The 22,618-nt window shown below is 43.7% G+C and overlaps 1 protein-coding gene across 1 annotated transcript in view; it reads left to right on the top strand.

Annotated features, from left to right (window-relative positions):
• The window catches only part of AIFM2 (AIF family member 2), a 409,481-nt gene that overhangs the window by 137,632 nt on the left and 249,231 nt on the right, over positions 1–22,618 (top strand). Inside the window, exons 3-6 of the mRNA XM_069240557.1 lie at positions 18,492–18,683; positions 19,112–19,227; positions 21,004–21,123; positions 22,189–22,281. Of these exons, the coding sequence (XP_069096658.1) occupies positions 18,509–18,683; positions 19,112–19,227; positions 21,004–21,123; positions 22,189–22,281 (504 nt within the window). The 5' untranslated portion in view covers positions 18,492–18,508. The remainder of the gene's footprint in view (positions 1–18,491; positions 18,684–19,111; positions 19,228–21,003; positions 21,124–22,188; positions 22,282–22,618) is intronic.

The following is a 22,618-nucleotide window of genomic DNA, read 5'->3' as shown; positions in this document are numbered from 1 at the left end:
TCTACACCACTCCAGAGTAGGCCCCACCAATCTACTCTGCACAACTCCACTCTACGCTGCCCTGCATCACTGCACTGTACGCCAATACACTCTTCGCCAGTGAACTTTACACTGTAACACTCAACTGTATGCCCCAGCACTCCACAGTATGCCACTCTAATCTACTCATCACCACTGCACTCTGCCACTGCACTCTACACCTCTTTACACCATTACACTCTGTCACTCTACGTATCTGCATTCTACCCTGCACTACTCCACTCTACAGGGAGTGCAGAATTATTAGGCAAGTTGTATTTTTGAGGATTAATTTTATTATTGAACAACAACCATGTTCTCAATGAACCCAAAAAACTCATTAATATCAAAGCTGAATATTTTTGGAAGTAGTTTTTAGTTTGTTTTTAGTTTTAGCTATGTTAGGGGGATATCTGTGTGTGCAGGTGACTATTACTGTGCATAATTATTAGGCAACTTAACAAAAAAATATATATACACCCATTTCAATTATTTATTATTACCAGTGAAACCAATATAACATCTCAACATTCACAAATATACATTTCTGACATTCAAAAACAAAACAAAAACAAATCAGTGACCAATATAGCCACCTTTCTTTGCAAGGACACTCAAAAGCCTGCCATCCATGGATTCTGTCAGTGTTTTGATCTGTTCACCATCAACATTGCGTGCAGCAGCAACCACAGCCTCCCAGACACTGTTCAGAGAGGTGTACTGTTTTCCCTCCTTGTAAATCTCACATTTGATGATGGACCACAGGTTCTCAATGGGGTTCAGATCAGGTGAACAAGGAGGCCATGTCATTAGATTTCCTTCTTTTATACCCTTTCTTGCCAGCCACGCTGTGGAGTACTTGGACGCGTGTGATGGAGCATTGTCCTGCATGAAAATCATGTTTTTCTTGAAGGATGCAGACTTCTTCCTGTACCACTGCTTGAAGAAGGTGTCTTCCAGGAACTGGCAGTAGGACTGGGAGTTGAGCTTGACTCCATCCTCAACCCGAAAAGGCCCCACAAGCTCATCTTTGATGATACCAGCCCAAACCAGTACTCCACCTCCACCTTGCTGGCGTCTGAGTCGGACTGGAGCTCTCTGCCCTTTACCAATCCAGCCACGGGCCCATCCATCTGGCCCATCAAGACTCACTCTCATTTCATCAGTCCATAAAACCTTAGAAAAATCAGTCTTGAGATATTTCTTGGCCCAGTCTTGACGTTTCAGCTTGTGTGTCTTGTTCAGTGGTGGTCGTCTTTCAGCCTTTCTTACCTTGGCCATGTCTCTGAGTATTGCACACCTTGTGTTTTGGGCACTCCAGTGATGTTGGAACTCTGAAATATGGCCAAACTGGTGGCAAGTGGCATCGTGGCAGCTGCACGCTTGACTTTTCTCAGTTCATGGGCAGTTATTTTGCGCCTTGGTTTTTCCACACGCTTCTTGCGACCCTGTTGACTATTTTGAATGAAACGCTTGATTGTTCGATGATCACGCTTCAGAAGCTTTGCAATTTTAAGAGTGCTGCATCCCTCTGCAAGATATCTCACTATTTTTGACTTTTCTGAGCCTGTCAAGTCCTTCTTTTGACCCATTTTGCCAAAGGAAAGGAAGTTGCCTAATAATTATGCACACCTGATATAGGGTGTTGATGTCATTAGACCACACCTCTTCTCATTACAGAGATGCACATCACCTAATATGCTTAATTGGTAGTAGGCTTTCGAGCCTATACAGCTTGGAGTAAGACAACATGCATAAAGAGGATGATGTGGTCAAAATACTCATTTGCCTAATAATTCTGCACTCCCTGTATGCTACTTCACTCTAGTCTGAAACAATCTACTCCATGCCACTCCAAACTATGCCACTGCACTCTCTGCCACTCTACTCTTAACCGCTGCACTCTACGCCAGTGCTCTATACAGAACTGCACTCCTTCATTGCACTCTACTCTGCATCACTGTACTCTATGCCATTTCTTTCTGCGCCACTCTACATCACTGCACTCTGACACTCTACTCTGCAACACTGCCCTCTCTGTCACTCTACCCTGCACTACTCCACTCTACGCCACTGCACTCTGCCAGTGCACTCTATGGCACCATACTCTACTCTGAACCACTCTATGCTACTCTACTCTGTGCAACTCTACGCGTCTGCAGTCAATGCCACTAAACTACTCTGCGCCACTGCCCTCTCCATCACTCAGCTCTATGCCACTCTACTCTGCACCACTCTACGGTATGCCACTGCACTCTGCCCCACTCTGCTGTGCCTCACTGCATTCTGCACCACTGTTATCTGCACCACTGCATTTTACGAAGTTGCATTGCACAGAGCTGAATTCAATGCCACTGCATTCTACACCACTATACTTTTCAACACTCTACGCCTATACATTCTACACCATGTCCACTCTACGCCACTCCAGTGTATGCCAGTCTACGTGACTCCGGACTATGCCACTCCAGTACACGACCGACTCTGCCACTCCCCTCCACAACACTGTTCTCCACTCTTTTCCATTCCACTCTACAGCACTCCACACCACTTTTATCTATACAATTAACTTTTAGCCAAGCTGAACAGCATCCATGCTGGTTAACAAAATGGATAAAACACATTGGCAAAGCCAATAGCTCTTGCAAAGGAGAGATTTATTGGCTTGTTGTACTAGATAGCCTTCAGAACGTTGGGTTGAAAAGGAAGCCTTTCATCTTTCATCCATTTCTCAGATAGATAACGGTTCCTCAGCAGTGCTCTTTCCTAAATTCCAGCTGCATTCTGATTTGTAGGTGGTGGGAGTCTTACCTTATAAAGGTTTACCTGTAGTGTCTGGTGGGGACTATGAAGCCTTTCATCTGCGTTTTGCATTACTTTATTGGCTTTGTGGCAAAAGCACACACTGCACTTGGTTTTCATTTTATATTGATTTTGCACAATGGCTATGGAGGTGGTTATTCTAGTTCCCTTCCGTCAGCTCTGTAGGCTGACCTCTAGGTTATCAGGTACACCTTCCTCCCCATCAAACAAATGAAAACACATCCTCCCCTGTTAGCTATCTTTTCCACCCATTTGGAGTGAGGTTAAAGTATGTCTCTGGGAAACAAATTCTCATATCCTTTCCTGATATTGTTCTTCTGTTGGTTTTTGTGGAATAAACAAGATCACACGTTTGCTTGTATGGTTCATCTTCCTCTTCTTAATTTCAGAGGTGTGGCTAAGTACAGGGTTGGACTGGCAAGCAATGTCAGATCTTTAAAATAATTTCCCTGGCATTCCAGTGGCCCTGCCAGTCTAATGGCCATAACATTCCTAAAATCATTCATTTTTAGGTCGAGCGTTAGCGTTCGGCCTGCTGTATACTTTTAAGTATATTATAGAGTGAGTTCCAGGGTTCTCATTTGTTAGTTGCAGTGTCCTTCAAAATTCCTTGCTTGCTAGTGGTCAGTTCTGCCTCTTTGTCCTGCCTTTTTTCACTTTGGGAGCAGCGCAAAGTACTTTGAAATTACGCTGTGTTCTGTTTATCTCTTCTGTAAGGGACTTTTTTTTTTTTAGCATTTGCCTGTTTCACTTCAACACTGTGGGTGCTTGTTCAGTCCCTTCTCCCCACCAGCTCCCTTTGGAAACATAATAAAACAGAGGGGGGGCTTTTCCAGGGGCAGCTTGTTTTCTTTACAAAGCTAACAGCTGTAACTTGAGCAAATGCGAGACCCGTTGCATTGAAAATGCTTGTGATTTGAATCTGAGCGCGATCCTTTCTCATTGCAGCAATACCAGCCCATTGGTTGTTTGAAAACAGACTTCCCAGGAAGGAGTTAATCTTTTACATTGCCTTTTTTCAGGAACATTTATTTCCCTGTCTGAAACGAGGTTCAGCACATTATGAGGCCCAGCTCTGATAGCCTGGTGTCAGTATGGCATCCATCCGCCTCTCGCGCTGCTCAGGCTGGCACTTTCCACTTTTGGAAAGCCTTACTTTGCCAGAATGCCTCATCCATGGCTGGTGGGATGCTATTCAACTGCTTAGCAGAAGCAAAATTCATATGGCGTAACATATACATGTATAAATTGACTTAGCTTCTCAAGCTCCTCCCCTCTTGACTTCAGCCCCTTGGCCCTGCCAAACGTGCGCCCCGGTTTATGGGTTCCCAGAATATTTTTTTACAATTTTTGCACTGCCTACATGTATTTATTCATATTAAATTACAACGCTACCAAATATCGACTTCTCTAGCTGCATCGGTTCAGGGCTTGGGGCATGAAGCTCCGCTGGTTACTTACTCTGGCTTGCTTGCTAAGTTAACATTGCCCTATTAAGTCTGAGGTCATTCCACACCATTTTGAGGGGTTTTGGCATTATAATGCAGGGGGTGGAGGCTCAGCATGAAGAGCACAAACAGTTTAGACCGTGTGCCCCTCAAGCACCCGCCCCGCTGTCAGGCAGAGACAGCCGAAGCATCATATTGACAGCATTAAATAGAGAGCGTGCTAGAAGGTCACCGGACTGAGGGGCATCCAGAGAGAGGGTGCCACTGGGCCCCCATCCACACAGCTGTGCTGCGGCCTGGCACTGTCCAGCACGCAGACAGCAGCACTGCCCCCTGAGCTTCCTCATTCAATTTGAAAAGCCCCAATCAAAGGAGGAGGCAGAGGCACACTGGAGAACAACTGTCCTCATTTCTAACACCGTGCCCGCCGCACTCACAGGGGTGGGGGCACGGCTGGCATGTGCGCTGTCTCAGTATGTCCAGGCGGCCTTTTGTCCTGCAAGAGTCAGTCTGCATTAAGTTATTGGCTCGGCCTTGCCAGGCCGCACAGTGAGAAGCGGGGGATGGAGAGGCTGTATAAAGATGTCTCACCCCTGTGCAGCAGGTAATATCTCTCTCTCATTCTGTATAGCTATCTGTCCTCCATTCTGCCCTCCTCTGTTACTCTGCCCCCTTCTCTGCCTCCCTCTCTCTCACTGTCCCACTCTCACTCACTCTTTCACAGCCTGCCCCTCTGCCTGCCTCCCTCTGTCTCTCACTCTCTTCATCTTGCTCCCTCTCTGTTTTACATTCTCTCTCTCTCTCTCTCTCTCTCTGTCTCTCTCTCTCTCTGAGTCTGGCTCCTTCTCCCTCACTCTCTTACCCTATCTGCCTTCCTTTCTCTGTCTCACACACTGTCTGTCTCTCTCTTGCTACAGTTCTTTTTGTCTCTCCCTCTCTCTCTCTTTCAAGCACCATCCCTACCTCCCTCTCTCTCTCACATTGTCTGTGTCTCTCTCTCTCTTTCTCGCTCTCTCAAGCACTGTCTCCCTCTCTCTCGCTGTCTCTCACATTGTCTGCCTCCCTCCCTCTTTCTGTCACACTGTCTTTTATGTCTTTAAAACAGAGGCAAAGGGTGAAGACAGAGAGAGAAAACCTCTTGCTGCTCCCTCTTTAATCTTTTTCTCTCATAAGCTCTTGTTTTTTTCTCTCTCACTGGCCACTTCCATCTGCCTTTCTCCTGGCTGTTCTCTGATGTTATCAATCTGTCCCAGTCTACACACATACATACTGTATATCTCACTCGTTTTGATCCACTTTCCCATTGCAATTTTCCACTCTGCGTTTTCTTTATAATTTCTTTCCTTCTCACTATCTTCCTCTCTCTCATTGTTTCCCTCGTTCATCTGCCTTAAGATAATCTCCTTGCAGAGACCAGAGCAGTGTAATAGAGAGAACATGGGAACAAAATAACTGAGCCACTGTCACTCCTCTGCCACAGACCCAATGTGTGAGCCCAAGCAAGGCCATCACTCGGAATGATCGTATGGGCTTAGGGGTGGTTGGGGCAACTGAGAACTACCAGAGCTATCAGTCTGACCAACACAAACCCTCTCCATCCACCACAAGTTTATTGCATGTGAGTAGTGTTACATGGAATCAAACTTTTTGCCTGCAGGGTGTACAAAGATCTTTGCAGAAAGTGCATTGACCCACTCAGCTATGTTACTAGGAGTCAATCCTGTGACTTGCATGTTACACTCTGATCTCTGCAGCAACTGCAGTGGACCACTGACCAATGAATGTGCTGAATTTTACCTGCGCTCTTCATGTTACACACAGACCTCTTCAGCGAGTGTGTTTGACCCACTCAGCTATGTTACCAGGATTCAGACCTGTGACCTGCATGTTACACTCTGATCCCTTCAGCAAGTGCATTGACAGCTGAGCAATCAATGTGGTGGAATTTTACTTGTGGCCTTCAGTTTACATCGAGATATCTGCTGCCAGGCCATTGACCCACTGAGCACAGGTACACAGTTTTACAGCTATGTTAATATGATTTTTAAGCCAGTGACCTGCAGGATACGCACAGAACGTGGAATATGGCTGGAATTTGCAATAAATTAGAGGATGTTGATGGGGGGAATACATTGATAAATTTAATATTTGCTTGTTCCAGGAAACTTGGGCTATCTCAAATGTCAGGAATCTAACCCGTCTCCTGCCGGGAGAGCAGGGGGGGGGGGGTTATCACATGGATACATTTAATATTTGCTTGTTCCAGGAAACTTGGGCTATCTCAAATGTCAGGATCTAACCCGTCTCCAGCCGGGAGAGCAGCGGGGGTGGGGTTATCACATACATAAATTTAATATTTGCTTGTTCCAGGAAACTTGGGCTATCTCAAATGTCAGGAAGCTAACCCGTCTCCAGCCGGGAGAGCAGCGGGGGGTTTTCACATGGATAAATTTAATATTTGCTTGTTCCAGGAAACTTGGGCTATTTCAAATGTCAGGAAGCCAACCCGTCTCCAGCCGGGAGAGCAGCGGGGGAGGGGAAGGTGAGGGGCGGGGGTTATCACAAGGATAAGAATTTCTGAGGTGGGAAAAATCAAGGAAATCCATGTGGACTCGGCTGATATACTGGCTCTATCGATACAGTCAACGCAAGGTTTACCATTACAGTGTGTTAATGTTTATAATAGACCAGGTTGTCCAAACCAATTGTCTAAAACCATCCAGATCCTGAATGCCCTGGTGTGTGACTCTATTTCATCACATTTTATTGTTATAGCTGGTGACTTTAATGTGTCCCTCGAGCCGAATTCTGCATTCTCTGAGATCACGCTGTTAGAAGATCAAATATGGAATATCCCACCTTTCCTATCCCAGAGAAAGCAGCCTAAATCCAGCATTAGGGCTCTCCAGGTCATAGACCTCATGATAACGCATGGTCTTCGCCAAGGAAATGGGCGTTTTCCTTCAGACATACCAGCAAAACCATCTTTCTTTAGAGGGTGTTATAGCAGCATACTTGACCTTGTAGTTATTGATGTGAGGATATGGCATACCATCAAAGATATTAGGGTGGGTAACCAATATAACCGTGATCACGCTCCAATCTTGGTAACATATGACGGACAATTTTTTGCCAAAGCAGCCGGTCAACATAACCATGTAGCCACCCCTGCTCTAGATGTGTCCTCCAATAAGAGAGCCCTGAAATGCATGCTCTAGTCTCCACCCATCAGTTATCTGATGACTTTTGTTTACACGCTTCCGAACAAGGTTATGGCCCTGCATGCAGGCCTCTTTTCCTCTCTGAAAGACTTATTTTTTTAGAACTTATAAAAAGAATACACACCCATTTGGCAAGGCATGCAGAGAGGCCAAGAGTAGATTTTTAAAAGCAATCAAACTAAAAGAGAGATCTATGATAAGTCTTTCAAGGCATGAGTATGGATTCGCACAGAAGCTCAGCAAAAATCAATAAGAAGAGTCATCATGGCAGAATTTACTATTAGCTGCTCAGGATAGAAACTCAATAAGTTTTTGGTCCTTGGTGGCTACAAATGAGCGTGACGAGAACTTTAGACGTGATTGCCATATTCCTCCTGAAAATTGGTCTGGTTATTTTACGGAGCTGTACAGCTATGAACCTGTTCCCCTAATTGCTAATGATAAGGAATTGATTCCTTCTTTGTCCACTGCAGACAGTTGTGTACCCTTTACTCTTAAGGAAACTGAGAGAGCCATTAAGGCACAGAAATCATGAAAGGCACCAGGGCTGGATGACATACCCTCTGATCTGTTTAAATCTGACCTTGAGTATTGGGGTCCCTATGTCAACAGGGTGTCAAATGTTTTGGCAAGTGGTTTATAACCCCGCTCTTGGAAGGGAGCAATGATTGTCCCCATTCACAAAAAAGGGGACAGGGGTGTCCCGGGGAACTATAAGCAAATTAGTCTCCTGGACAACCTTCAAAAAATATTCTGTTACCAGGTCCTGTGCAGGCTTAAGGAATGTATAGAAGATGGCCAAGCCCTTAGTCATTTCCTGGCGTGTTTAGGCAGAAAATAAGCACAGTCGACCAGGTCTTTCGATTCCTTGCGATTAAATGGAAGACGGTGGACCTGGACGCAGGGAAACTTGTTGTTGCTTTTGTAGAGCTCAAGTCTGCCTTTGATTTGGTTCTGCGCTGGAAATTGTGGGAGGTTATGGACAGAGTTGGAGTCCCGAGACCCCTATTAAATATAATGAAAGATTTGTTTTCAGAGAATTATGCTAAAGTTCGATGGGAAACAAAAGGGTAACTAACGAGAGATCCCAATATGTAGAGGGGTGAGGAAGGGTTGTGTGCCTGCCCCCACACTTTTCCTATTGTTTATTAATGTCTGCACTATTTACTTATTGAACTGTGTTAATGATGCACCCAAGTTAGGTGGGGTAAAGACACTGTGTTTGCTGTTTGCTAATGATACTTTGTTATTATCGCAAACCAATCCCGCCTTGCAGACCTACTTGAGAAATTGATGGGCTTTTGTAAGGACCATGGTTTCGAAATTAATACATCCAAAACCAAATATGTGGTTTTTGGTGACAAAAAACACAAAATGAGGAAACAGATATTTTTCGATGGGGAAGCCCTAGAAAGAGTGCCAGATTTTGATTATTTAGAAATTAGATTGGAGGACTCACATAAATGGCAGGCCCATATATCAAGGTCCTTCTTGAGTCTGAAACAAAAGTCTGGGGGTATTTTAAGATTTGCGGCTAGATCCTGGAGATTTGTCATCACCCCTGCGTTGGAAATATACAAGGCCCAAGCTAGAGGGGAGCATTATATGGTGAGGAGCTATGTGGACACAGAGACTTGAAGGACTTAGGGAGAGCGCAAAACTTTTTCATAAAAGCTTATTAAAAATACCTGTAAGTTCCCCCACATTGCCTATTCAGATGGATTTAAATTTACATTCCACTGCCCATATAGCTGCCCTAAGGCCCTTACTATATTGGATTAGAATTTGGGCTCTGGATATTTTTGGCCTATATAGAACATGGCTGAGCACCTTATTGAATACGCAATTAACAAAAAAAAATCTGTGGTGTAATTATGGTGAAAACAATTTTATCAAACTTGGGTTGGGTGTTTACTGGTTAAACCCTTCCCATCTTCCAAAAAACGCCATGCAGGTCGTAAAAGATGCATATTGGTTAAAACTACAACTAGAAAAGTTAGCAGAGGTGTCTTTGTTTAGTTTGACAGATAGTTTTATCTCAGCCAAATGCCATTATGAATTTGAGCATTATATGTACTCGATTTTATCTCCTTCAGCATGTGCACTTTATATTAGATTCAGATTAGGATCCTTACCACTAGGCACTTTTACTTGTAGATGGACACAAAATGAAACGTTCCTAGATCTGTGTCCAATGGGATGTGGAACTGCTGAATGTATTGCCCATGTTCTTTTTCATTGCCCTGCATATACAAGACAGAGGGCCCGTTGGATTTTGCCACTCTGCAAATCCATGGGTTTTATGAATCGGTCCCCAGCAATCAGGATTTGAAAAACCAACCCTCATGGGATTGTGGCATGCGCACTGGCAAAATTCTTAGAAGCAATATGGCATATTAGAGCAAAATCTCTGGGGGACATTTTATAATGTATTGTATCAAAGCTGATCTGAGTTTGGAGGCACAGCCTAACAGCTTAGCATTTTTATGGATATTTTATGAATTATTAGTGTTGATTTGAGAATAAGAACATTGCTTCTGTGTGAGGTTACGTTTTTAAGTTTTGGTCTAAATGTTAACTTATTTATATTGTATTTTTGTTCTTGTATTCTTATAGTTGTTCTAGATGCTGTCTATGATATCTAGTGCTAAATGGACGTCTGACAATATTATTGTGAGGATGTCATTTTGTTTTCTTAATCTTTATTTAAGTGCTTTGTAATATGTGCTTTTGTGGTATATTTTTGTACTGTAATAAAGCTATTATGATGATGATGATAAATAAGTAAAGCTTTGCTAACTTGTGAATTGCTGCAATGGTCATATTTTTCACTTGTACTTAGTCAGAGGTATACAAATGGCTTTTAAAATAATATAACATTTGTCAGCATTAAGCTGCCACAAATCTTGCCTCATAACTTCACAGTCTGTTTCCACTGAATATGCAATTTGGCATAGCCACACTTTTGGCAAATCTGATAATTATGCATTTTGGTCTTGAAGACTTCAAGGCACTCCTATAGATGATGTACTATTTTGCAGAGCTAGCTGTAGACATGTCAAACTTGGTTGGTTTAACGTCTTATCAGTGTAGCATTGCAGTTTTATACCCCCTGCCTGACAGTCCATTTATCATATATATGTAACCATGCATGTGAGTGGTGTAAGTCAAGGATGTGCCCACATTAAATGTTTGACTTTGTTACCATGTGTGCATACTGGTGCAATTTACATATGATTCACATTAAAGTCAAAAATGCCAGTCAGTTTTTCCAATCTGCCACCGTATTTTGGATGTGTAGGGGAGAAAATGCAATCAGAAGTGTTCAGTTCATGCTAACTTTCTAGAGTCCCAAACTACCTTTCATCTACCTCCATAAAAATTGTCAAAATCTAGTGGCAACAAATCTGGCGGATTTCACACTACTCAGAAAAACTGTTCTGCACTTCCTCTTCTCTACTCTCCTTGCATGACAGTGGTATCCAGATTTTCTTCTGCATATTCATTGACTTGTGCGTTAACCTGTGGTCTCCTGAACATATAGTCGCAGAAGGGTAAGACACATCCAGTCTTGGGATGCTAGAGACAAGCAAGAGACAAGGTACTGATTCTAAAGTCAGTGTGGGTATTGTAGGAGGCTGGCCTGGTGTGTAGTGGGTACCTTGGGTACTTACACCTTATACCAGGTCCAATGATCCCTTATTATGGAAATGTAGTAGTGTTCTAGCAGCTTAGGCTGATAGAGGTAGCTATAGCAGAGCAGTTTAGGCTGAACTGCAATGCTCCTGAAATTCCACTTATAGTTACACAGTACTTATACACAAGTAAAGACAATACTCTGTGTTACCAAAAATAAAGGTATTTGGGTGACACAGTACCAAAAATATCTTAGAGACAATACTTCTTCTGGAGGTAAGTATTATACACAATATATACACTAGACACCAAAATTAGACAAGTAAATACTCCTAGAACAATGCAAACAATATGAAATGCAGTAGATTGCAATGGGAGAAAATAGGTCTAGGGGCAACACAAACCATATACTAAGAAAGTGGAATGTGAATCACGAATTCCCCCCTAGACAAGTGTAGTGTGTGCAGAATCGCTGGGAGTGTAAGAATACAGTAAAGGTAAGTAAATTACCCCAGCCCAGAACCCAGAAAAGCAGGCGTAAAGTACTGCAAGTTTCCTTGGGACACACTACACCTCGTGATTGGGATTTTGCAGCATCCAACCAAGGCTGCAAAGAACAACTGCTGGATTCCTAGACCTGAAGACCTGCAAAATAAGGGAACCAATCCAGAAGTTGAAAGAAGTTCCAGGAAGGACAGGAGCCCCTGCCAACCCAGAAGAGGGTGCAAAAGAAGTGTCCACGCTTAGTCGAAGGCTGCAGAAATGCACCCTAGAAAGATGCCAGTGGGTTCCTGCATGATGCAAAAGATGTCCCAAGGCGTGAAGATCGAATCAGATGTAATTCATTGTTGGAATTCGCCAACAGGTCTTGGCTATGGCTAGAGTGTGTTTTGCATCAAAATGGCACTGGATGGATCCAGGAGGGACCTGGGGGCCTCAACTCTGTGTGAGGAGGAAGAGGGAGCTCTCAGCACTTTAGAGAGCCCCCAGGATCCCAACCAGCACCCCCCGGAGGTCACAGGATCCGGGGACAAAGGAGGTGCAAAATGCGGTTGATGCGGCACAACAAAGGAAATTCACACGCCGCCGGAGAACAACTCAGAGAGTTGAGCATCGCAGGATGGAGTGCTGGGGACCTGGGCCAGGCTGTGCAAGAAGGAATTTTGCAAGAGTGCACAGAGGCCTCAGGAGGGGTGAAGAAGACGCAGTACACAGGGGTACCGTCGCTCTCTGGGAAGGCAAGGTCTTACCTCCTCCAAATTGCGTCAGCAGGACCTCAGGACAGCCTATGTCAATGATGTCCACCCTCTGTGTCCTTAGGAGCACGCTCGTCACTGTGAGAGGAGTTCCAGGGTACCGGTCGTTGTCTTGGAAGGTGCCTGCTTGAAGCAGGGGAGTGACTCCGTCACTCCACAGGAGGTTTCTTCGGTCCTTCTGGTGCAGGATGAAGACAGGGAGTCCCCAGAGCGTGCACACCGTGGAAACTGTTGCAGTTGTTGACTTGGAGCTGAGGTTGTAAAAGAAAAGTGTCTCTTGTAGACACTTAGTTGCCGTTACAGCGTTTCTTGGAGCAGGCTGCGGTTGATCCAAGGTCAGAAGAGTCTGAAGTTGTTGCAGAGGATTCCTGAAGGAAACTTGCACGCAGAATCTGAAGAGAACCCACAGGAGAGACCCTAAATAGCCCTGAGAGGGGATTTGGCTACCTTTTCAGCTAAGGACCTATCAGTAGGGGTCGCTGACGTCACCTGCTGGCACTGGCCACTCAGAGGCCTCCATAGTGCCCCCACACCTTGCAAAGCAAGATGGCTGAAGTCTGGGACACACTGGAGGAGCTCTGGGCACCTCCCCTGGGGCGGTGATGGACAGGGGAGTGGTCACTCCCCTTTCCTTTGTCCAGTTACGCGCCAGAGCAGGGGAGGTGGGGTCCCTGAACCATTGTAGACTGGTATATGCAAGGAGGGCACCATCTGTGCCCTTCAAAGCATTTCCAGAGGCTGGGGGAGGCTACCCCTCCCCAGCCTGTAACGCCTATTTCCAAAGAGAGAGGGTGTAATACCCTACTCTCAGAGGAAATGCTTTGTTCTGCCTTCCTGGGACTAGGCTGCCCAGACCCCAAGAGGGCAGAACCCTGTCTGTGAGGTGGCAGCAGCTGCAGCTGCAGTGCAAGCCTCAGAGAGCTGGTTTGGCAGTACCCCCCCAAGCCCCAAGAATGCATGGAATTGCCTCCCCAATACCAGATTTGGAATGGGGGGACAATTCCATGATCTTAGACATGCTACATGGCCATATTCGGAGTTACCATTGTGACGCTACATAAAGGAATTGACCTATATGTAGTGCACGCATGTAATGGTGTCCCCATACTCACAAAGTCTGGGGAAATGGACCTGAACTATGTGGGGGCACCATTGCTAGTGCAAGGGTGCCCTCAAACTTAGTACCTTTGCACCTCACCTTCAGCAAGTGAAGGTTAGACATATAGGTGACTTATAAGTTACTTAAGTGCAGTGAAAATGGTTGTGAAATAATGTGTGCGTTATTTCACGCAGGCTGCAGTGGCAGGCCTGTGCAAGGGTTTGTCTGAGCTCCCTATGGGTAGTAAAAGAAATGCTGCAGCCCATATGGATCTCCTGGAACCCCAATGCCCTGGGTACCTAGGTAACATATACTAGGGACTATAAGGCGGGGGGTCCAGTATGCCAATTGAAATTGGTAAATGAAGTCACTGGCCTACAGTGACCGTTTTAAAAGCAGAGAGAGCATAAGCACTGAGGTTCAGTGGGGTAACATGCCAAGGAAGATGGTACTTTCCTATATGTATGACAGAAAATTAGAGGACGCAATTATTCGTTCTAAAGGGGTGATAAGATCTTGCCGCCATCAGCCATGATAATGATCCATGCTAATGCATTTCACCAATTTAAGTGGCCCACAATTGTTATGCTAGGATCATTTCAAAGGTCGTAAACTGTTGGTTTGACCAGTACAGCAAATGTTGTAAAATACACCACATAAACGAAGCTCAAGGATGCAGTAGAATTGTATGCTCCAAAAAAAGAGGTTTTCGGTTGAGCACAAGTAAACTCACTCTTTTAACAAATGTAGTGACCAAATGCACTCAAATGTGGAAGTATCCTTTTATCGATGTCTTTACATTCTCAGTGCTGTGGATACACTGATTTGGAAATGCATATAGCCATTGAAACAAGTTTACAATCGAGAAAAATGGAGACTGGATTTACCAATTAGTACAGGTGATCTTTATGCTCCTTTCTGGTCAGTAGGATTGCTTGACTCTTTTTACCTTTATAAACATTTTTGGGATTTGAATTATGATACTTAAAGCAACGAATGCATTGAAACTGAGCTCTGTCTCAGTAGTTCTCTCTCTTCTGCTCAGTGACTCTGAGGACACAAAACAATACTGACATACTGACATACTGATGCCATGAGACAGATCTTGTGTGGTAGCAGATGTCTTTGAATAATTGATCCCTTTGTCAGTCTACGGCTGCCAAAATGGGTAAGAAAGCCCTCACACAGGCTATTAAAATATTTTGTAAATCGAGGCCTCCCGCACCAGACAGAACTTCGGGTTGTAAAGAGAACATACAGTATGACCACCGTATAGATGAAGAGATGACCCTAAAACCTACAGTGCCAAATGCAGTGTAAGCGGCGTGCCTCCCAGGCTAAGGGCGGTGAGCTTGGGAGGAAAACCCAGGGTGCTGCAACAGAAAAGGAAAGGTCAAGCTCTCTCAGAAGGTATTGCTAGGATTTCACTACTGTGGTGCAGGTATAACGGGAATGGAAAGCATAAAAGGTGCATGCAGGTTATACACCTATGTATTCTGTGAATGCCTGTATGTACAGACGAGGGGGCTTAGAAGGCGGTGTTGTAACTTTACTGAACTGCCAGTTCAAGGTGAAGTGGTGCTACTTACGAACAGTAAAAACTTAAACCATTCAGACTTATGAAAGTTAAAGAGAATGCTAAGTTGCGGAGGCACAATTATCTCCACATTGTAAGATCCCAATGAGAATAGACTTTCTAAAAGTTGCAGGCAGAAGGAGACATTGGTGATAATGCTGAAGTATGTTTGTTAACACAGTCTGCCCTGGGATTCGACAAAAGAGTAGCAGTCTTGCTAAACGTGGCCTAAAAGCTTAAGTGCTTGGAAATATCTGCTTTAGTGCATCATAGTGCCACATTGAGGGCCGCCCATGGACAGAAGAACTGCAGATTTCCCTGAGGCAACCCAGAATCTTCTGCATCGTATTAATGAGGACTGATCACTATCCTGTCAGTGGAGCGAGTTAGTATTTGCACAAACCACATTCTGTGGTACAGGGATAATTAATTATCAGTATGCACCCCTTCACCTTTAGTTGCTAAAACTTGGAATAAATAATAAGCTTACTACCTGTTGGTTTAAAATGCAATGAAAAAAACATTGGTTCTGTTGTACAGTCGAACAGTTTTGTCAACTTTCATTAACACGTGGAACAAGTACTGTATGTCGAGAAGCAGCATAGGCTGTTCTTACGTTTAGAAGAAGTACAGCAAGGCAGTGCAAGCTTCCATGGCATACACAGCAAGTACAATGTGAGCAGAACACATGCTTGATTCCTTACACATAGCGGGAAGGCACACCAGAGACATAAACAATGCACACTTCTCCTACTCTTCCCATGCACCTCCACAGGCTCAGCAATACAGTACCACCAAGCATCATTGCACAGTTCCCTCATATACCGAGCAGTTGCATTGAGGATTATTTCTGAATACTAACAAAACATTGCCAGCACATTGACTGAGGAAGAATTATGTTCATTCAACATAGCCTTCCTATGGCCTTGGGCACTCAGGACCTGTCCAGCCAGGGAACTAGTTTCTGGGGAATTAGCAAAATAGAAGATATTCACAGCACCCTGGGAGTTAGTCGTTGGCTGTGCCACCCGAGACAGGGCATTAGGGTAGACCTTATAAGTGCAGACATATGTGATGTGTGATAGTAAGCATTATACATTCGTACATCTTGCTAGCACCTCAGGCACACTGACGGACTTGAGTAAACACATCACTTTAAAGTGGAGAGATCACAAAATCTCCTCGGAACACCAATTTGCAGTGCTGGGAGCCCTAGTACAATCACCTTTTCATTACAAATGTCTGAGTGGTTTGATTTTTTTTTTTTAAAGGTGAAAAGAGTTTCTTCTTGGCCCTAAGCAGTTTTTCAGAAAGGCAGCTTGCAGGTTGATCCCTTAGATGTGTTGAGGCAGAAAGCGGGCAGATGTTAGAATGGCTGCTGTTGCACAAGGTTATTTCATTCTCAAATCATTATTTTGAGGAAGAACGGATGTTGGTGCTACATGGGTGGGTAAGGTAGTTTGCTGGAGAGTTGCAAAGATCCACGTTGAATATGCATCGATCAGCCAAGGTGATGCGTCTGTTCCAAGAAGCGGTGAGGCTGGAATGCGAGGGCCTGCATCGTTGAGAATTTCATCGAAGAGGGCTTGCAATGCAAAGTATGAGTCGAGGCTGCCTCACGCAGTCGGGGGTGGGGTACGTTGGTTCCAAGGAGCTGCAACACTGAGATGCAGACAGTGTTGTTGAGGCTGCTGTAAACAAAGGTTACAAAGGCCTGCACTGCAGCAGCGCTTTAAAGGAGGCTATGTTCAGCAAAGCCAATGTGTGGTCCGATCCACGCAGCAGTGATGATCAATCAGTTTTGCTCTGGTTGTGCCACACAGCAGAGGAAATGTGTCAGTTTGGCAGGTCGACAGAGCCTGGTAGAGCACCTTAGGCCGATTTTCAAGGGTTTAGGACTGGGTGGCACCACTTGGGAGGGTAGACTCACAGATAGCAGAGTCCAGGTGCAGGGTTGTTGGAGGCCTGTTACGTCCCTGAGGCTTCTGACCAGGAGGGCCAGCTATCTAGTCCCAGGAGTCACTCTGGGGTTTTGGGTCCTGAGATGCAGGTTCAGTCCTTCTTACCCAGGCAAGAGGGCAGCAGGGCAGAAGTCCAGCAGAGTGACAGTCCTTTCAGCAGCAAAGCAGTTCTCCTTCCCGGCACGGTATCCACACTTCCAGAAGTGCACAGAAAGTTGGTATCTGAGATCCAGTATTTATACCATGTTGTGCCTTTGAAGTGTGGGAGAAACTTCCAGAGGTTTCCCTTTAAGGTCCCTAGCATCCTGCCTACTCTGTCCTGCCTCTAGACTAACTACAGCAGGTATGCAGCCCTTTGTGTGGAAGGAAGCAAGGCACATCCCTATTCAAGTATAAGTAGGGCTGGGCCCAGTTCCACCCTCCCACCCTGCTAGTGATTGCCCAGCATGGTACACCTAAGCTATTGTGTGTGGCTGTTTAGGAGGAATACACAAAGCCCAAGTGTCAGCTACACCCAGTCATGTCGCCTAGAGACAGGCCACAGGCACTAAATGGTTAAGGCAGGAAAATCGCAGCTTTCTAAAAGCTCATTTTCAGAACTGTAATATGAAATCCGACTTTACCATGTTAGGATCTTTTTATTACAATTCCAGACACCAAACATGGACTGGTTACCTGTTTCCATTTGGAAATTACAGCTTATTAAATGTGCTATGTTAATACAGATGTTGTCCTATGGTAGAGGCAGGCCTTTCAGTAGTGAAAAATGATTTAAAAAGATTTTCACTACCAAAACATGTAAAACGAAAACAATACATGTCCTGCTCTTTGAATACATTGCTCCCTGCCCTCTGGGCTGTCTAGGCCCTTCCCTAGGTGTGATTTACTTGCATTTAAAGAGGAAGGTTTGGACCTGGAGAAAGGTTTACTGTGCCAAGTTGAAATGGCAGTTTAAAATTACGCACACAGGCTGCAATGGCAGGCATCAGACATGTTTGTTAGGGCTACTGAAGTGGGTGGCACAATCAGTGCATCAGGCATTTAATTTACACGCCTGGAGTACAAGAAATCCTACTTTACTAAGGTTTTTTAAAGTAAATTAAATATGGAAATTGCGTATGAGTCAATGTGACCATGTTTTAAAGAATTACACTCTAACATTGTTTACCACTGGTAAAGTGCACAGAGCTCTAATGCCAGCAAAAACGAGAAGAGCAAAATGGAGAAGGAAGGCAACACGTTTGGAGGGAGGACCACTCCAAGGCTGACGGGCTAACACTTTCTCTTTCACTGAATGAGAAAATATTGGAGGTTGTGGTAAATTAGCTGGGCGAGAGGAGATTTCCAATGGTGATTATTTGAAAAACACATTTGTCAAAATGATTTAATTACTGTGCAAATATTGCCCTAGGTGAATGTACTCTACTAAAAGTTTCTGTTTTTAATTTATTAGGCATTTTACTTATAGAAATGGGATCCACGCTTTCGGTCGACGAATCTGTGCGTGTGGTAATTGTTGGAGGAGGCTTTGGAGGGACTGCTGCAGCCGGCCACTTGAAGTCTTGGGGCGTCCCCTTTTTGCTTGTGGATGTGAGGGACTCGTTTCATCATAACGTGGGCGCTCTTCGAGCCTCCGTAGAGACGGGTAACTTAATTGCACGATTGTACTCAGCTTAATTATTTACTATCCATTTTCCCAAGCTGTTCCCTTCAAATTAAGTAGTGTATGTTCCCTTACTCGTTTGCAATTACGATTTTGTGTTGTGTTTACCCGTATAATTCAATTTTCAAAGTGTATATGGTAAATCAAAAAAGGAAACACATAGTTGTTAAGATGCCCGTCAAGTTTACCACTTAGTGGACTATACCCTTTTCTCTGGCTGTCACTGAGCTCCACAATTCAATGTGTTCTTCTTTTTAAATACTGTATACGTAGTGCGTGAAGAGTTGCTGAACAGTGTCAGAATGACACTAGACTGTGACCATGAAGGTAGCAAATGGTCATTTGGATATGATTTCCGTGAAGTAACTTACTTACCAATATCACTAATCCACTTTTTTTTCTTTAAACAGGATTTGCCCGGAAAACTTTCATACCCTATGTCATCACTTTTCCGGAAAATTTCAAACAGGGAAAACTAATTGGAATTAACCTTGAAAAGCAGCAAGTTCTTCTGGAGAGTGGCGAAGTACGTGTAGTGGGCCAAAGCTATTATAGCAATCAGTAAACTATGTCTTTAGAACATCACCTACTCACAGCGCTGAGATATCACTGATATCTTGTGTTTCAAGTTTTGTGTGCTTGTTTATATTTAAGCTTAAACTAGAACATAGCTTTGGTTCACTAAAAGGTTTGTCAGGTATATGTAGCATGTCCGTTTCACTTCCTGCTCATAGCACATGAGACATGTGAAAATCCATACCTTCACCTTAAATTTTCTATATTTTTTTGCCTGGAACACGACACATGTCGGATGCCAGCTGTTTGCGATACATAAGAAATCTCACTTTACTTGAAATAAAAGAAAGATTCATTAAATGTTCTTGTGACGTGCGTTTCCTTTTCAAACTATATGTAGCTTTGTAAAATTAAACCCTTTGAAAAAAAATCGCTCAGTCACTGTACACAGTGCATGTACACATGAGCATGAAACGTTAAGAGAGAATAGTTCTGTGGTGGATGCTGTCAGTATGTCATACTCACCGTAGAAATCCAAACAATTCTAGTTTTCAACTTTAGTACTCCTTTCCATTCTGATAGCCCACTCCTTTTGTGTATTCAATATTCTGTTAATTCCCGAAACTATCAGTGAATTTTATTCAATATGCACGGAGTGAAAACATTGATGTGTTATTTAAATTTTACATAATTTGCACCTTTTTAGAACGTTTCAAATGTCAACAATAACCATTTCTCCTAATGTTTACTATCACGCTTAGTGGTGTTACCAGTTACTTCCTTGTACCCTGTTGAATCAAAAACTCTACATTAGAATCAACAGCCAAGTTGGTCTTGCGCTTACTCATTCTCAGTATATTTACTCATTCCTTGTCACAAGGCAATCCAGTGTTTGATGCCATGTTTATATTACTTCACCTAGCCGTGACATGGAAGGTGCAGCTTCTTGGATGACTAATAATTGTAGTGTATTCAGATAGCATTTTCCTCCCTTAAAGTACAACATAGTGCTTTACAACGTATGTAATGTTCAAGAGATTCAGTGCTCATTTTCTCTATAGTGAAAGGAGGAAAGATCACAAAAGACATTGTTTCTGGGACCTACATCCGCAAGGTCACATGTCTCCTACAGATGGTACATCTGTAACAGTTTTAAGTGTTGACCTTGTGTCATAATCCCACCACCTCCTACCAGAAAGGCAATTGCCATTCACCTCATAGTTCTGTGTCACTTATAGACGGACAAGCACGTGCCTTCTCTGATCACCCTTTTTACTTCTTTTAATTTGTTAGGTAGCCAACATCACTTTACATTAAAGCCCAAAAACATGAAAGAGCCAAACTGGCAGAAAACAAATAAACACAACACTATTGCTCTCATTAATTAAAATATATATTAATCTTTCGGCTAAGGACAGAAATGAGCCAAAACCATGAGAATGTATCAAGTCCCAGCAAACTCTTTGTGCCGGGCAACCAGCTAAGAAGAAAGTGCTGTGCGGCAAAGCTTCTTGAGAAATATTTATAAGTTGACCAAGCAGCCAATATAGTCCTTTTTTTACATGCCAATGGTGTCGACGGGAGACAGCGCATTAGCATAGAAGATTTTCCTTTCTATTTCAAATATTTTACTTTCTCCTTCCCTGAATTTATGTTTTTCTGTGTCTACCACTTGATCCCCTCTGGGCCAAATATTGTGGTTACTGTTAGAAGGGTTTTGTTGAATTTTGGATTTGAAATGTATTTATTATCACCTTAACAGCAGTGGCCTGTTCTTCCCTTTCAGGAACTTTATTTCTCACACCTTATCTTGGCTACAGGGAGTGATGGACCCTTCCCCGGCAAGTTTAACCAGCCGGTTAGCATGGAATTAGCCATCCAGACATACGAGAACCTAGCAAAAGAAGTGAGTACATGGAAAGCGTCTTGTCTTTTTATCAGCAGAGCTGTCAACAGTGAACTCCCATCCGGCATGTCTCAACAATTGTGATCATCTCCTGTGATTAGTTCAGCTCCCTACTAAATCCCTTTGCTTCAATAAGGATGCTCCACTTCTCAGATTAGCAGATCGTCTCTAGATTCTAATGTTTAAACGGTCAAAGTTAAAATTTGGGAAAAATATAGCAATATATTTTGATGTAGGGTGTGGGCTGCATGAGTCTCAGCGGATGGGCTTTGAGTAGTTAGTTCTGTTGAATCTTGCCTTTTGAGTGTTGGACACTGATTACACACAGTGTTCCTGCTGTTCAACTTTGAACACTGCCCCAGAAACATTCTAGGTTAAGCTAGATGAGCTATCTTCCCCCACCTGCTAAAAATCATTAACAGCTCTTAGATCACATGGAAAGTAAAAGTGATAATTATCCACCTCTTCATTAAAAAAAATCCTGATTTGAATGCCATATATTCAGTAAACCTCCAGGCAAAAATATTGAAATGAGTTATAATTAAGGGGATCCTAGACTTTATGGACCTTCACCGAATCTGAGATGCATTTGAAACAAGGTTCTACACTCGGATTGATACAGAAGTGTTTGTAGCCTTAGTGCTGGATGAATCACGTGTATTTCATGGTTGGTGTCGTTAGGTCCCTAATCCTTTTGAACGAATCTAGTGTCATCTTACTGTTTTCTTTTTAATTGGAATGGTGCTATAATGGATTGAGTTATTTCCTGCTAGAAGATCTCAGCCAGTTTAGCTGTGCTCATTCACTTTCCCTGTAGGACCTTGAGGGTTTGTCTCTCTAGCTGCTTTTGTTGATCATCTGAATGCCACCTCCGGCCCATCTGCTGGATGGAATTGGGATATATCCATTTATTGAAATGAACAACTTGCAGATTATGCCCCTTTTACCTCCTATCTCGCACCCACCCCTACCTTAGTACAGTTATATGTTGAGATAGACAGTAGGAGCTCTACAAATGATACACAAACAATTAAAGTGTGATATTTTGTCTCCCTGTACGTAAAGGTCGAAAAAGCAGGCAGCATTGTAGTGATAGGTGGTGGTGCTGCTGGGGTGGAGATGGCTGCTGAAGTGAAAACTGATTACCCACACAAAGAGGTATGTACAAATCAACATTATATGTTTTATCAGCCTTGACAAAACACGGTCAGTTTTTCATCAATAGGAGACACAAATTATCCTGGCATCTTTATCAATCAGCATCTCAAAGCTAGAAAGGATTTCAACATGGCAATTGAGTCACCAAATAGCCAGGGGTAGCGGAAGTGATATCAGACAAGGGAGATCACATGCCTTGTGTCCTCAATGAAATAATATGACCTTTCTTGCATGTCTGTCTCTTTAGACCCTCTATTACCCGTCTCCCTCTTGTGTACCACTCCCTGATCGGTCTATGTAGCCCATTTATTTGTGTAATAATCACTCTCTACCCCTC

This window comes from Pleurodeles waltl, chromosome 6, assembly GCF_031143425.1.
Source record: "Pleurodeles waltl isolate 20211129_DDA chromosome 6, aPleWal1.hap1.20221129, whole genome shotgun sequence".
Classification (NCBI taxonomy): domain Eukaryota; kingdom Metazoa; phylum Chordata; class Amphibia; order Caudata; family Salamandridae; genus Pleurodeles; species Pleurodeles waltl.
Note: the sequence above shows the minus strand (reverse complement) of the source record. Positions and strands in the feature narration are given on the sequence as shown.